The 13591-nt window shown below is 50.3% G+C and overlaps 1 protein-coding gene across 9 annotated transcripts in view; it reads right to left on the reverse strand.

The window, feature by feature from the left end:
- The window catches only part of tjp1a (tight junction protein 1a), a 58377-nt gene extending 53727 nt beyond the window's left edge, over positions 1 to 4650 (reverse strand). For 5 of the 9 annotated variants that reach the window (XM_029845916.1, XM_029845915.1, XM_029845918.1 and 2 more), the window contains exon 1: positions 4083 to 4649. In XM_029845916.1, the coding sequence (XP_029701776.1) occupies positions 4083 to 4174 (92 nt within the window). In that variant the 5' untranslated portion in view covers positions 4175 to 4649. Of the gene's footprint in view, positions 1 to 4082 lie in introns of all 9 variants that reach the window. The other 4 variants (XM_029845914.1, XM_029845919.1, XM_029845921.1 and 1 more) reach the window with 3 other exon arrangements.
- Between the last annotated feature and the right edge of the window lie 8941 nt (positions 4651 to 13591).

Genomic DNA, 13591 nt, shown 5'->3' on the forward strand with positions numbered 1-13591 from the left:
TTTTCAAGAGAACTTTGCAAAGATTATTGGAAACTCCAAATAAACAGTGCCACCTGTGCAAAACGTGTGCAATAAATCATTTATACTGGAAAATGTGGATTTGTTTCCTCTAAATGAGGTGAAAAAAATGGCCCGAAACGTGATGCAAAGCTCCCGTGACCCAACTTTACCGGTGGAAACGCTATGAGCCGCCCTCTGTACCTGTTGCACTGCTAACGTTGAAATTAATTGAACATTATCCCAACGGCTCAAAATAATCTGGGGTAAAGCTACAAATTCGCCTCAAATCTTCTTTAAAAGTTCAACACTAAAGGGCGAAACTGGAGCTATTCAACAAGTTAGTTAGTTAAACGCTTGAAGGTGTTAGTTGTGACTGACCGCCTGAAGCATTCCCATCACACACACAGATGTGCAGTTACACACAAGTGTCCTCACAGACCCACACCAGCAAACACACACGGGATGCTCAGAGAGCGGGTGGGGGTGTGGGGGTGAGCCACGAGTCAATAAACCCTCTGTAATCTGTTCCCTTTAGTGGCATAAACCATCTGAGAGGAGATTACAACTGTTCAGCTAAAGTAAGAACATGCGAGTTCCTAATGGACCAAAACACTGAATAAAAACACACAAACGTGTGTCTGTATGTATGTGTGTGTGTGTCTGTGTGTGTGTGTGTGTGTGTGTGTGTGTGCACCTTTGCAGTGACCCTGTTCTGAACCCAGTTGAGAGGAGTTTGTTCCGAGGTTGATCTGAAGTCAGATCAGCTTCTGAGAAGAAGCTGCTGATACAAAAAGGCTCCTCTGGCTGTCGGGAGAGTGAGACGGAGACGTGCTGAGAGTGAAGGAAGTGTGTGTGTGTGTGTGTGTGTGTGTGTGTGGGGGGGGGGGTGGTATTTCTGGATGTATTTCAGAAAAGTGCTGATTTTCATGACAAGCCCACCCTGGATTTGGGCTCCTGCTGAGGTAACTAATGTGCGGCGTTGTCAGTTTGTGTGAGATTACGCATCGCGGCCTCCACGCGTGGAAGTGGACACGTGAGGTGTGGGGGGGGAGGGGGGTTCTTTTGAAGAGTGGGAGAGAGACAGTCAACTCAGAGGGCAGGGGGCTGTTGCATGTGCATTGGGGGGGGGGGGGGGGGTAGCAGGAACGCTTACTTTATGCATCATTAAGCTGGTGGGCTAAGAGCACCAGGAAGAGCTCTTACTGTGGAGAGGGGGGGTAGACATCTGGCACACCCAAATGTTCAGAAGATCTGCACCCAGTTTGGGATAATTATTATTTATGGATCATGTCAAACCAGCCTAATTACAGTGATGTGGTTATTATAGACTGCTGCGATGTTTTGCGTGATGAAAGCGATATTTCCCGCAGCCCCACGCAGCGTTCCCTCCGTTCTCCCGTTAACCTTCCATCAGTTCTCCTCACCGCCTTCATCTAAACGCGTCAAACCGGCGATAACTGCTATCAGATAAAACTCATTAGAGCTCGGAATCTCACCCAGGTCGGCTGAGATTGAGTTTAAGTCCCGGAATAAACAGAATGGAGAAGCATGTGGGACAGAACACACCGACCAAGAGGCAACAACAACAACTGGTTGTTTACAGGTCACCCATGAGGGCGGTCCTCACAAACATCTCACCCTGACACACCTCACCAGGCCACAGCTCATTCCAACTCTTAGTTAGTAGCTTAGTGAATAAATTATCCATGTCCTCCGCCATCAAGAGCGTTAAGAACTCACTTTGAAATGAAGGTTTTTTTTTCCTGATACTGATCCCACAACAGTGACCTGTTTTCCTGTTGTTCATCTTTCTCAAAGCACGGAGGGAGGGATGAGGAGATTTTAATTGAGGTCCAGTGGAAATTTAAATCCCTGCATCCGCTCCATGCAACATGTGATCAGCCCACCGGTCCGTGAGGGGGCGTGGCCTAATTGAAATTAGCCACAATCCTCATTTTGATTACGTCTCTTCCTGAAAGCAGCTTTTAATTGAGCTTTAAGACAAGAGAAGTGTTGTGATTTATTTACATTGTGTGCATTTTTACAGCCCAATCTTCCACAGAGTGCTCATAGCCCCGTTTGTTACCACACCAGAGTGAACTCGGCAACGTATCTGCTCGTGTTTACTTGGATTATTCTCAGATAACGGAGAGTCACCTGAATCTGGCATTGTTCTGTAACCACGCGCACGCGAGGCTGCTGATTCTCCGCTCCGACTTCGCGCTGAATAAAGGCAAAGGCGGCGTGTGAGCGAGTGCTCATAGTGACTCCATGAGGCGCCCACTGTGAGCACGCACTGGCTCAGCTTCTCTTTCTTAAAGTGGCTGTCGGAGGCAATACTGTAATCCTTTTTTAATGGCCGTGCCCCTTCCCCCACCCATGAAGTGATGGCCACAGACATACAGCCGCGCCTCTCTTAAGGGAGAAATGTTAAAACCAAGTCAGGCCGGCAGTCACGAGCTTAAAGGAGATAGATGAGTCTGTCTCACGTGTGATGAATCAGTTAGGTGCATTAGCGGCCATGCATAAGTCATAAAGCCTCCACAGAGGATATAAAAAAAAACCTCAGGAGCAGCTTCTGACATTTATTACAACAAATCAGTGTTTGTCTTCTCGCTGTAAAGTAATGCCACTCGGGGAGGATTATTCTTTGTGCCTAATGTTATCTCGGAGGATTACAGGAGAACTGAATTTGCCCATTGTTGAAATAACGAGACTATAATTGGGCTGAACACTACACTGCCCTGTAATGTTGACTTTCCCTCGTTTCTGTTAATGAGCTCCTCGTTATTTTAGGAAGAGGAACTCACTGTTTACCATAATAACGCAGTATTCTCATACAGCAGGACACGCACGTGCTTCTTCCTCCTGTCGTCAAACACACAACCATCCGAGATTAATTTTTAATTAAAGATACGACTGAAAAGACCTTTTATTCTCATTTATCGTTGTTCTAGTTTACAGGCTGCGCGGGGCATTTAGCGTTGCTCAAAGATTCGGTTGGCACACAGGTCCGCGGTTGGACACAGGACCCAAACTGTGGATGTCTCTCACCAACAACAAAGTCTCCGAATTGGGGAGCAGTTCCAGGGTTTAGGGTGGGGACCGCTGTTAATGACAGCAGCTCCAGGCTGCACCGTGCAAAGACTTAAAGAGGGATGGAGCAATGATGGGGCGAAGGCCTTCATACAGAGGACCTCCTATAAGATACTGGCATGTCTACTGGCAGTTCTGTCCAATATAAATCCACATTAAAGTAATTGTCAAGCGACATATTGCACATTGCTACCATATTCTGGAATGAGAAATCATAAAATGGCCATCGATTAGTTTGGAAATTCAAAATAAACAAGGTGTATATCACACTACAGAGAAACACCCAGCCACAAAGCTGAGGTAAATAGCAAAACAAGGGTGTTTGTTCCAAACCCGAATGACTTAAATGACACTGTTGAACAACACGCACACACGAGCACCGCTCAGCAGATCCAGTTGCCTCCTGATCCAGATGTAGGCAACGTGCAGCTCTTAAATAAATGATCAGTGGGGGTAAAAAAAAAAACCCACAGCCGACATATTTTTTTCCTCCTACATCAGATCACAGAAATAGACTCGATCGCCAAAATTAGAATCTGAGGCGGCAAATCAACGACCACTACAGGGCAGAGCAGCCGAAGCCACGCGCCGAGCTGCTGCACATGCAGCCGGAACAGTTGGTCGTGTGTCTGCTGGTGCGGTTACACCTGCTCCGGGGTCAGTCCGCTTCGCAACAACCTGGAGTTCAAACGCGCATCAACACGCACGGAGAGCCCTGCCTGTGTGGGCGAGAGACATAGAAACACGGAGAGCGAGAGAGCGAGAGAGAGACATAGAACCACGGAGAGAGAGACAGACTTCCGCCAACAGCTGCTTCAACTTCGCACGCGCCGCTGACTGAAGCTTTCCATGACAACCAGGCTAACAGGCTAATTAACGGAGCCGTCCTCCACCTTTGCCACAGTTTTCCCACAAAGATGCCAACTATAAAAACAAAGCAGCAACAAAGCCCACGCGCTGCGCTCCTCCTCCACCCCTGTACTCACCACAGCTGTCTCTTGGTGGGGAGGCAGTCTTTGTTGGAGGCTGTCACTCCCATGGCCATCTGCATCACCGTGATGTACTTCTGGTACTTCATTTTGTCATCCTCGGCTCGCGCTGCTACTTCTTCTTCTTCTTCTTCTTCTGCTACTTCGAGGAATCCGCGCGCCACTGGAGCGGCACAGGTAAGCGCGCATTCAAGTGTTTGTTATTGTCCCCCGATCAGAACACGCAATTTCCGCGAATGGAGGAGCGCTGACGGGGAAAATGTTCCCCGAGGAGCTCAAGGAAAGGTACCACGCCGTCGCGACCCATGTCTCTAATCTCATTAGCGCTCAGAATAGATTGCTTAATCCATTCAATTTTAGTCAGGACCGGGTCATTGTTGTGGTTCGCTCCGTAGCGCCCACTTTTACCCCCTCTTCTCGCTCTCTCTCTCTCTCTGCTCTTTCCTCCCCCTGTGCCGCTTTAATTCAGGAAAAAAGAGTGAGGAGGAAGAAAGAAAGAAACAAGGGGCAGAGAGAGGGGATGCGACGGCGGTGGCACCCGAATGTCTGTGAGGTAGGAGGAAGGAAAGCGCGCCTGTGTCCAAAGAGAGGGAGAGGGAGCTGTGGAGTGACAAGGAGGGAGGAGAGGAAGAGCAGGGGAGGAGGAGGAAGGACGAGGCAGCTGTGTGGTGCTTTACGAGGGGAGAACCTGCTGCTGCTGCTGCTGTAAATCGGGATTATTTTACCATATTTACAACATGTAATTAACAATGTAATCAATATTATAAGGGCTCCACTTAAGGCAGCCACATAAAATAAGCACAGACGATACATCGCCACTTCCTCCCCACCCCCCCGCGTGCACGAGAAAGCCGCGAACTGCCATTTTCTGCTGCTGGCATCATTTTCAACCAGAATTTGCCCAGTAGAGGCTTGGTGGTGACGCTGGGGCTGGAGCTGGACTTGAGCCTCCTACTCGAGTGCGTTTCCCCACCCACTCTCATAAGATCATTGCTGGCCACAGATCAAATAAAATCGAGGACGACAAGTGTGTATAATGTGCAGTGGAGCGCCTGGTGTATTATAGGTTAGGAGCATCATTAGCGCCTTGAAAGTGTTAACCCTTCTGAGGTTGTTACTCAGCGTATTTATTAGCATCAGAAGGTAAACGGGGGCCAAATAAAGGAAGTGTAAACATGGACACGCGCTCCAAGACCTCTGGAGGTTGGTCAGGTTATTGTTAGCATAAGTATCCTGTAGTTCACAATAGCATCTGAATGTTTGGAGGCTATCTCTGCAAGGTTGGCAGATTTTGTCCGCAGGAAGTGGGTGTCCGCGTGCTGTATGGGGCTCCGTGTCATCTTCTGTCAGAACTGACCTTGTTATTTAAATCTCAATCTTGTTAACTGGCCACACGCTTGTCGCGCAGCCACGACCGGACGATGAGTTAAGGCAACATGATCTTATTGAAGGCTCGGTTAAACTGAGCCGCACGGAGCTAATTAAGGTCCAGAGAGATTACGAGTTCGGAAGGAAAATGACATTGAATTTTCCATTTGATCCGAACGTTTTCATGTAAGCCAAGCTACCGCTTACTGCTGAGCCAGAGGTTCCAGCTGCCTTTGACTCCCCCTCTGGTGGGGCCCGAAGATGCAAATCAATGATCGATCTGGTGTCATATTTAAATGCCAGTAAACGCGAGTCTTCGGCGAGTCCTCGAGGACAAAACACCCATGAACACAAGGTCTGGGTGTCTCCGTGCGACCTCCAGCCAGACCTTTGCACTGATTCTTCCAGGGTGTTTAGAAGGAGCGTGACGTAACCATAAACACGGCGTAAATCCTCTGGACAGCGCCATTAACTTTAAACAAGATGGCAGCGGAGCTGGAGAGTCTCCCAGACATGAAGTTACCATGAAACCACAGCGTGAGCGATGACAGAAGCCTCCCTCCCGCCGTATAAACATTCGTCCACGCTATTAAACAGAGGAACGGAAGGGAGAAGCGCACGAGCCGCGCTCGAGACGGCGCGATAAAAACAGGCGAGCTGTGTTTGATGGGGCCGTCTGGTCGCAGCTGGTGGCCAAGGTCAGAGGGAAAAGTGCTGTTTTCAGCGCTGGCGGCTGCACAGCAACACTAATTCCTGCCAGCGGACCCTCAACACAACCTACCTCCCCTCTTCTCCCATGTTTGTTTACACTTCTGGGAGTTAGAAAGAGGATTAAGTCAAAGCCACACACACACACACACACGCCACGGTGACCTGAAAGAGAGCGAGGATAGCGAGGGCGCCCCAGCAGCGATATGGTCTTAAGCCAGGAGGACAGTGGGGACTGAGAATGACGCACAACTCCTCAGGACGCCGTCCATATTGTCTTTGTTGCCTGTTATTAAATCAAACTTTATTGCCGATACGGACTTTAAAATGGACTCTTTATCTCTTTATCTCGCCTCCTTCGCTGCAGATGTAGAAACTCCTCACGAGAATGTAAATAAAAGCGACTTTAAAGCCTTCAAAGATCCCCTCCCGTGATGAATTTATGTCGAGAAGGACATGAGAAGAATACTGATTGGTTTAAGGATGAGATTTCCCTGAGGAGCAGCAAACATCCCAATGTGGTGCCCCCCCCCCCCCCCCCCCCCCCCCCACAAGTGCCACCACCATAAATTACACTATCCCCTGGCCCCTGTCCACGATTAATCACATGACCACAACATCCAGATTAAATCTGTAGCCTTGGACTGTCTCTCTCGCTCCCTCTGGCTCCCTTTCATGTCCGAGGCGCACGTAATCATTGTGCACACGACATCGACTCAGGACGGCGTGTGTGTGTGTGTGTGTGTGTGTGTTACAACCCAGCAGATAGATTAACTTACACCCAAACCGGAAATAGCGTCATCCACCTGTACCGCCATGAAACCGCGCCAGCCCTCAGCCGAGGCCGCGCTCATCCTGTGACTCAACGCGATGCGGCTTAAATAAACGGACAGAACGGAATTAAGTGGGAGAATGTCACAAAATAGCAGATTTTAAAAAATAAAAAAAATTGGATCCTAAACAGTTAAGCTGGCACTGGCTCCAGTTCCAGACTGAACTGGGATGAAAGACAATCTAATAACGGCGGCGGCGGCGAGCCGTCCTGCATCTCACACGGCGGTGACGGGACATTAAATGCGCCCGGGACGTCTGAGCCGTGGGAGGATGAAGGATGGGAGGATGAAGCGCTTCGAGAAAAAGAGGAATGGGCAGCGAGAGGTGCGGCGCGGAGCTATAACTAACTGTGTCTGCTGATTAAAAACCCGCCCGTGACTCGCCAGAGAGCGGTGATGTGATAAGAAAGCACACATGGGCGGCCAGACGTGGACGCTGCGCACGGCACGCAGGGCACGGGCACCAACCGAGGCTAATGCGATATGGAAATGAAGCGGTGGCAGAAGTTCGCTCTTCCTTTAAAAGCCGCACGGCCTTCGTGAAGGCATTTCTGCACGCTATGTGTGCCCCCCCCCCACACACCCTTCCACACCCTTCCTCGCCGCCCCCTGCGTGCACGTACAGGTCACAGATTTCGGGTTGAATAACGGAGGTGTGGGAGGGTGGAGTGGAAGACAAACGGAGGGTGTGTGTGTTGGGGGGGGGGGCTGCTCAGGGGTGATTTATGCTCCAGCTTCAGAGCTGAAGGAAAGAAAACAATCATGGTTCCAGGTGACGGGGATATACGTCAACAGATATTACGCCTGAATTTCCTCACCAACTTTGTGCACGAGTCCATCCATCACCGCGTGTTTGTCCCCCAGCAAACGGGGTGACACTACAGTAAATTGAACCTTTGCTGCTCCTCCAGTCAGCAGGGTTTGGCGCCCCCCCCCCCTTCCCTTCCCTGCTGTCACCTTTATTAGCAGGCTGCCAGGTGGAAACTTTCACCTGTCCCGCTCCGGCCGCGGATCTGCTGACGCCGCCATGGCCTCTGAGCGGCTGGCACAGGGTGTCCCCTCGTGTTACCACGCTCTGGCACCGTCGCCATATTTCCCCTGAATATCACCTGATTTCACACCTGTGGCTGCGACCAGATGCGCTCTTGAATTTAAAAGACTGAACAGGAGACAGACGTGAGGCAGCGTCGAGATGATGCAAATCAGCAAGAAGCGAGTCAGTTTGGGCGATTTGCACTACAAATGTATGTTATCAGATGCATGTTTATCATATTAGCGGTGCCCCAGGTGGTGCCATACGTGTGCATGTGCATATGCTGTCACTGTGTATTCTATCACAGAAATCTCAGTGAAGAGTGAGGAGGAGACGTCCCACCATCTGTCAGTGCATACATTTACATAGTCTCTCTCTCGCTCTCTCTCCCACATTTGTAATGAAATGTAAATAAACTTATTTTTGCAAGTAACTGTGGTGACTTTTTCCTACATGGACCCATTTGACAACATTCATCAACAGTTTTTGGTTTGTATTTTCATGCAAATGTAAAGGTTTACCAACTGTGGACACAAATAGGCCGTAGCTTTAAATTAGCATTTGTTGCTAATTGGTTTACTGGTCTACTGGTTTACGAGCGAGTTTATGATTTAAGCCCTCGATTAACTCCGAACCAGAATGCAGTTGTGGCCATTTATCAGCAAATGTAGGAAGAGGAACAAACTGCTGACTAATCTCTTGAAAGTAGGAGAGAAACGGGATTAACGAGTGGCTGCGCGCGATATTCTTGGGCCACGGCGGCCAATCGACGGAGAGGAGAGCTAAAGCGGAGCGCCGCCGGGTCCAGTCAAAACTCCAGGACCGGCAACAGCGTGAGGGGTGTGCACGAGCGTGGCGTGCATTCCTTACATAACAACTTCTAAACTCTAAAACCAACTTCTTGCGAGCTGCTCAGATGGGTCCTCTCAGGCCATGGCGTGCAACAACCCTGCACGCCGCTGCATGCTCTGCTAAAACAGGTGGCGCCGCTCCTACGTGTGCGCTACATGTGCTAAAAAAAAAAAAACCCACGCGGGCCACGTGCACAAGGGAATGAAAGCTCAGTCCATCAAAGCACAAATGCTAAACAGTGTAGATTAGATGAGAGGATGAAGGTCTTCTTTACATCGCTCACGTGCGGCGAGCTGAAGGAAAGATTCTGCAGCCCCGCGCAGACTAGCGAGGCCGAGGTGAAGGTCACGCAGAGGTAACCTGAACCCGCCCGTCATGTGACGGCCTTCGCAATCTCCACACGTTCTCTCCGGAGTCTAAGCTTTCGCCTGTTTCCAAGAGGACCGTAGCAACAGCAGTTTCTCGAGGTCACGTGACCTCCGGACGCCCCAGAACGACGGAACGGTGCATTATGGGAGCTGCTGAACAGTTTAGAGCTGCTATGCGTCCATCCTGCTGGTGGGCAGCGCGGCGCTGAGTCAGACAGTGACAGACACCAGCGGCTAACAGGGTGTGATTGAGCGGTCGGAGCGTCGAGCCTGTCAGCCAGCTCTCTCCTGGACTTCCTGACAGTCACACCTCAAAGGAACAGGCAACACACGTCATTTCTTTTCAGTCCCCCCCCCTTTTGATATGAACCAAAACAGAAACATCCGCAAATAGCACGGACGCCACCGATGAGACGCCCTCCGTCCTCAGACCTCCTCTCTAAGGTCAGAAGCTCTCCTTCCCTTATTCACTCTTTTCAGGATCATTCTGAGATGATCTCACCCAATACTAGTAGTATTATTGTACCAAGGATTTACAAAGAAAGTGCTCCAAAATGTCATTTAAACAGTTAGCTAATCCGCTAGCAGGGTTGATAACGACACAACAGCAGGCGACCATGTGACCATTTTCATTTAAAGGACTTTATCGGTCCAATCAGCTCGACCGCCGCCGCCCCGGATGACCCGATCACCTTCAGGTAAAGAGCAGGTTCCATCAGTTCTGATTCATCCGCGTGAAACGTGACGCAGGAGCGACTCCACGGCGCTGAGTGGAGAGCACCAGCCCATTTCATAATTAAGGTCATCATCTGCATACGTAGACAGTGAAATCATCCACGACCTTAGATGAATGAGCGGAGCGGTTGTCCTCGCCCCGGGGGGGGCACATCAGTCAGAACCGCTTTAACCCAATCATCTATGTAAAACTTTAGTCAGCCTGTCCCCGGCTCTCCTCGCCTCTCGGGAGAGGGTCTACATCAGTAACACAAACTGGCAGATTAGTCTCAACAGTTTAGAGTTTGTTTCAAAAGAGATAGCCTGAGTCCGGCTATCTGGTCCTGGCGAGCAAGAGAGGAGTCCTGAAATAAGGGCGCTATGTTAAACAGCACTTTAAATTATTCTTGTCTAAAGGCTTTTAGGTTTGTGCTAATATTTGTGCACACTTTTACACTGTAGACGTTTTTAATGAAAAGCAGAGAATGTTGCGAAATAAATGCCGCCTCGCTCTGTTTTTATTAAACGAGGTCGTCCTGTGCGGCGAGAATGAGAAGGAACGGACAAGGCTTCGTTCGTAAATACGGAGGATCCCGTCGCCGCCGTCCGCTGGGTTTGTCAGACTAGCATCCAACAGGAAGAGGCACTTCTGTAGCTTAGGCTAGCTGCTAGCGGCTCCTGCTGCTAACACCAAAGGCTACCCTATTGATGAGGACGACGACATGATATCCTTCATACAGGGATACAAGGAGCCTTTCGGGCGGCCATAGTTAGAGAGCTCCTATGTCATAGGGCGTTCTGCGTGGAGGTGGCATGTTTGACCCTCATTAGGTGGCATGTTTGACCCTCATTAGGTGGCATGTTTGACCCTCATTAGGTGGCATGTTTGACCCCAATTATAAGATAATTGCTGAATAACGGATCATCTGTTTGGAGTTGGGAAGTTCTAAGAAGGTCACAGTTAAAGAAATCTTTATGGAAACCTAAGCTAAAGCCACCAAATCAGGATTTCATGACTCCACATTGTTCCCTTTAATCAGCCGGCACGTGTCGTGGTTGTCTTCGTGAAGACGAACCTTCAGGCGTTCATCCGCTCGAAGGACACAACCGGCCAAGACGGCGTCGGGCCGGGAGCTAAGAGAGGAAAAGGAACGCGAATCACGTCATTAATCCAGGTGACTGGTACTCAGCGGGGCATTAACGCCACGCGGCGGCCATTACCGAGTGGCGCCGTCCTGCGGATGATGAGTCACGGCGGACCCATCAAGGGCAGATAACACTCACACACGGTTGGCACGGCGACACAGCAGCGCCTCAGACAGAAAAACACTCTTCCGTTGGCAGCTTCTGTCCCGCAGGTGTCCTCTCTTCAAACGACTCATTTGGTTTGTTGCCTAACCGATTTCCCCGCACAGCCCGGCGAACGCGCGCGTGCACGTGGGGGACGTGTGGGCCACACGGGCCCACGCCGAGGATGAGTTGGTCTCCTCGAGCCTGTGAGGGCTGGGACGTCTCACCCCTCTGTTCAGCTGTTGCCTAAATGGCTTCTTAACGGTCCGAGGAGCAATGTACCCTGCTGTCCCTCCACCAACGCGCCCCCCCGTGGCCCAAACAGGGTAAAGGTCACGCAGGGCCTGCAGCCAGGATCCCAGCGCTGCTAAAGTTCCATCGTCTCCTCTGCTTCACTTCTAACATGTCATTAGGGAATGTCACAATGCCCTCCGCCCCGTTAGGGATGAACCCGACACCCTGACCAGCAGGATCAGGACCGGTTGGCTGCTAAAAACCAGCTAATTCACGCTGCATCGCGAACAAATTGGTATAAAACCATTAGAGGAACGCGCCAGAGACACAAAAAGGCCACATGGAGGAAAAAAACCCCATAAATAACAAGAGTTGACAGCGGTCCCGGCGGCTGCGCGAGGCCTTACACAACGCCGCTGTGACCTAAATGCTCGTTATGCTAACGTGCGCTAACGCAAACACGCTGCTGATTATCAGGTGTTACGTTCACGTTGGGCGTTACACGTTAGGGCCGAGGTACTGCAAATGGCTGTCTGTACGGTTAGGGTCCAGGGCGTTCCGTGACCTCTGACCTCACCTATTCCACACACGCACGCAGGGGCCCACTGAGCTCAGCACCGTGGAGACGCCGATCAACCCTGGTTACAGGTGAGTGAACGGGGCGCCGCATCAAAGGTTGAGCTGAGGATGAAACCGTCCCCGCCGTGGCCTTAATCCTTCGACACCTGCGATTTGAAGCAGGCGCCTTTGATGTTGCTGGTTGGGCTGCAGGGGAAGCGAGGCGGAGGAACGAGCTGGACGGGTCGGTTTTACGTCATGGCGCAGCCTCGCCGTGGTTTACGCTCCCGTCTCAGCACCCACCACAGCGGCGAGCGGCGGTCTGGTGGAACCTGGCAGCCGTAAAATTCACAGCCGGCGGCGATTTGTAAACACATGTCAGCTTTTCATTTTGGCCTGGGAATTATTTGATAGTCCAGATTCATCCGCGGTGTCATAGAGACGCTTATTTCAGTTCTTAAACCCCTTTTTTCTGACTGTTTAAAGCAGTTTGGAGCGTGTGCACGCTACCCAGAGCGCATGTGTGGTTCATGATGGGAAATGGAGGACCATAAATTCTGACGGGTTTGATAAGAAACAGGCGGTTTCAAATCATACCTTTCTGTCAAATGGTTCTTTTGCCCACTGCTGCGGATTAATCACGATGACAATGAATCTGGACCAGAACTTGAATCGTTAGCTGTAGCGTTAGCTAACGAAGGCTACACGTCTGTTAACCATTGAAAATGAAACTCCAAACGTGGATCATCCTGGAGTAGTGAGACAATTTTCACGCCCCTTGACATGATGTTAGGTTGACAGGAATGTCTTAAATCAGGTCATAATCACCACTAACGTCTCTGTCTTCTCTCCACAGTCGTCCACCAGGAGGGCAGATTTGGATTAAGACGCTCTCCATGAAATAACAGGAAATCAGCCACTTCTCTAGAGAGGTCTTTACTATAGCTCTCTTTTCGCTGCGGTGAGTTGCCATGGAGATCAGTCACGTTCCCTCAGAAAGGTGCCACAATCGTTCTGAATAAATTGTGTAACACCTGTGTCTTCCCTGTATCCAAAAAAACAACCCCAAACCCCAGACAAGGAGCAGGTTAATCTGGGTCAAAGTCATTGCTGGGGGTGCATTCAGATTAAGGAATACTAGTTTGGAGAGACCACACACACCAGTAGACGTCTGTGGAGCCAATTCATGGGTCGTCTTATTTATTACCATGTTTACAATCTACATTCAAATCTACATAAAACACTGTGCAACGATTACTCGACAGATGACTGAAGCAGCGACATCCACAACGTCAGTGATGTCGGTTTTCAACCCGTTACACTCGCCGCTCGTAAACGGCGTCGTTTGGAATTCAGCGCGGCGACTGCAAATGGTTCTCACGCCCGATGGAGTCAAGGATCAGGTGCAGGGACGAGCATTTAGCCAACAACCCTCCGACGTGTGGAGCCGATGCTGATACATGATGCTCCACAAGCTCGTCTTAAACATCCTTGCATGGTTGCCCCAGCTCCAGCGCCTGTTGGTGTGGGGGGGGGGATGGTTGGGTG

This window comes from Takifugu rubripes, chromosome 13 (genome assembly GCF_901000725.2).
Source record: "Takifugu rubripes chromosome 13, fTakRub1.2, whole genome shotgun sequence".
Lineage (NCBI taxonomy): Eukaryota > Metazoa > Chordata > Actinopteri > Tetraodontiformes > Tetraodontidae > Takifugu > Takifugu rubripes.